The sequence below is a fragment of the Penaeus monodon genome, chromosome 20, assembly GCF_015228065.2.
Source record: "Penaeus monodon isolate SGIC_2016 chromosome 20, NSTDA_Pmon_1, whole genome shotgun sequence".
In the NCBI taxonomy this organism is placed as follows: Eukaryota; Metazoa; Arthropoda; class Malacostraca; order Decapoda; family Penaeidae; genus Penaeus; species Penaeus monodon.
In genome coordinates, this window is record NC_051405.1 from 1,700,429 (window position 1) to 1,701,099 (window position 671).

The following is a 671-nucleotide window of genomic DNA, read 5'->3' on the forward strand; positions in this document are numbered from 1 at the left end:
CACCTTTATCTATTATAATAAGTTGACATTCTTTAGCAATGAGGAATGATTCCCTAATTCTTTCGGTGTGTTACAGAGGCATCCGACGCCCAGCTCATCTACTGCTGCGACAGGGACTACTGCAACGCCGCCGCGCCCGCGTCCCTGAGTTCCGTCCTCCTGCTGGCGGGCGCCCTTCTCGCTTACGCGCTGGCCTAGTTGCAGGGGCGGAACGGCTGTCCTCGCTACATCTGGCACTCTCTCTCCGTCTGCCGCCTTTTTTGTCAGCCTCTCTCTTTGCTCACTCTTTCTTTCATTCTTTTTTATCACTCTTATTATTCACTCGCCTTTTCTGTCAGCCTGTCACTCTGCTCATTCTGTGTCCCTTTCTTTCAGTCTGCGGTCTTTCTGTTCACATTGTTTTCGTTCTTTCTCTCTGTACCTTCTCGTCTATTGGTCTGTCTGCTATTTATTATTTGATCTTAGGTTTCTTGTTTTGTACGAGTTATGTGTTCACAGTAAAAGATTTGTAATTTTATTGCGCATGATTGCCTTTGTTTAGATGGATGCCCACGCATACATCCTTGTTTTGTTTGTGTGACCGAGGTGATTAACCATTGGAATGGTACTAAAGAACGGTTGAAAAGTAGTCAAGAAGATGGCAGTTACATCAGACTAGGTCTTCACATGAA

At 45.6% G+C, this 671-nt stretch overlaps 1 protein-coding gene across 1 annotated transcript in view; it reads left to right on the forward strand.

The window, feature by feature from the left end:
• Positions 1-517, forward strand: part of LOC119585573 — a gene marked incomplete in the record, with an annotated part of 4,775 nt that extends 4,258 nt beyond the window's left edge. Inside the window, 1 exon segment of the mRNA XM_037934240.1 lies at positions 77-517. Coding sequence (XP_037790168.1) covers positions 77-198 — 122 coding nt within the window.
• Positions 518-671: the final 154 nt, after the last annotated feature.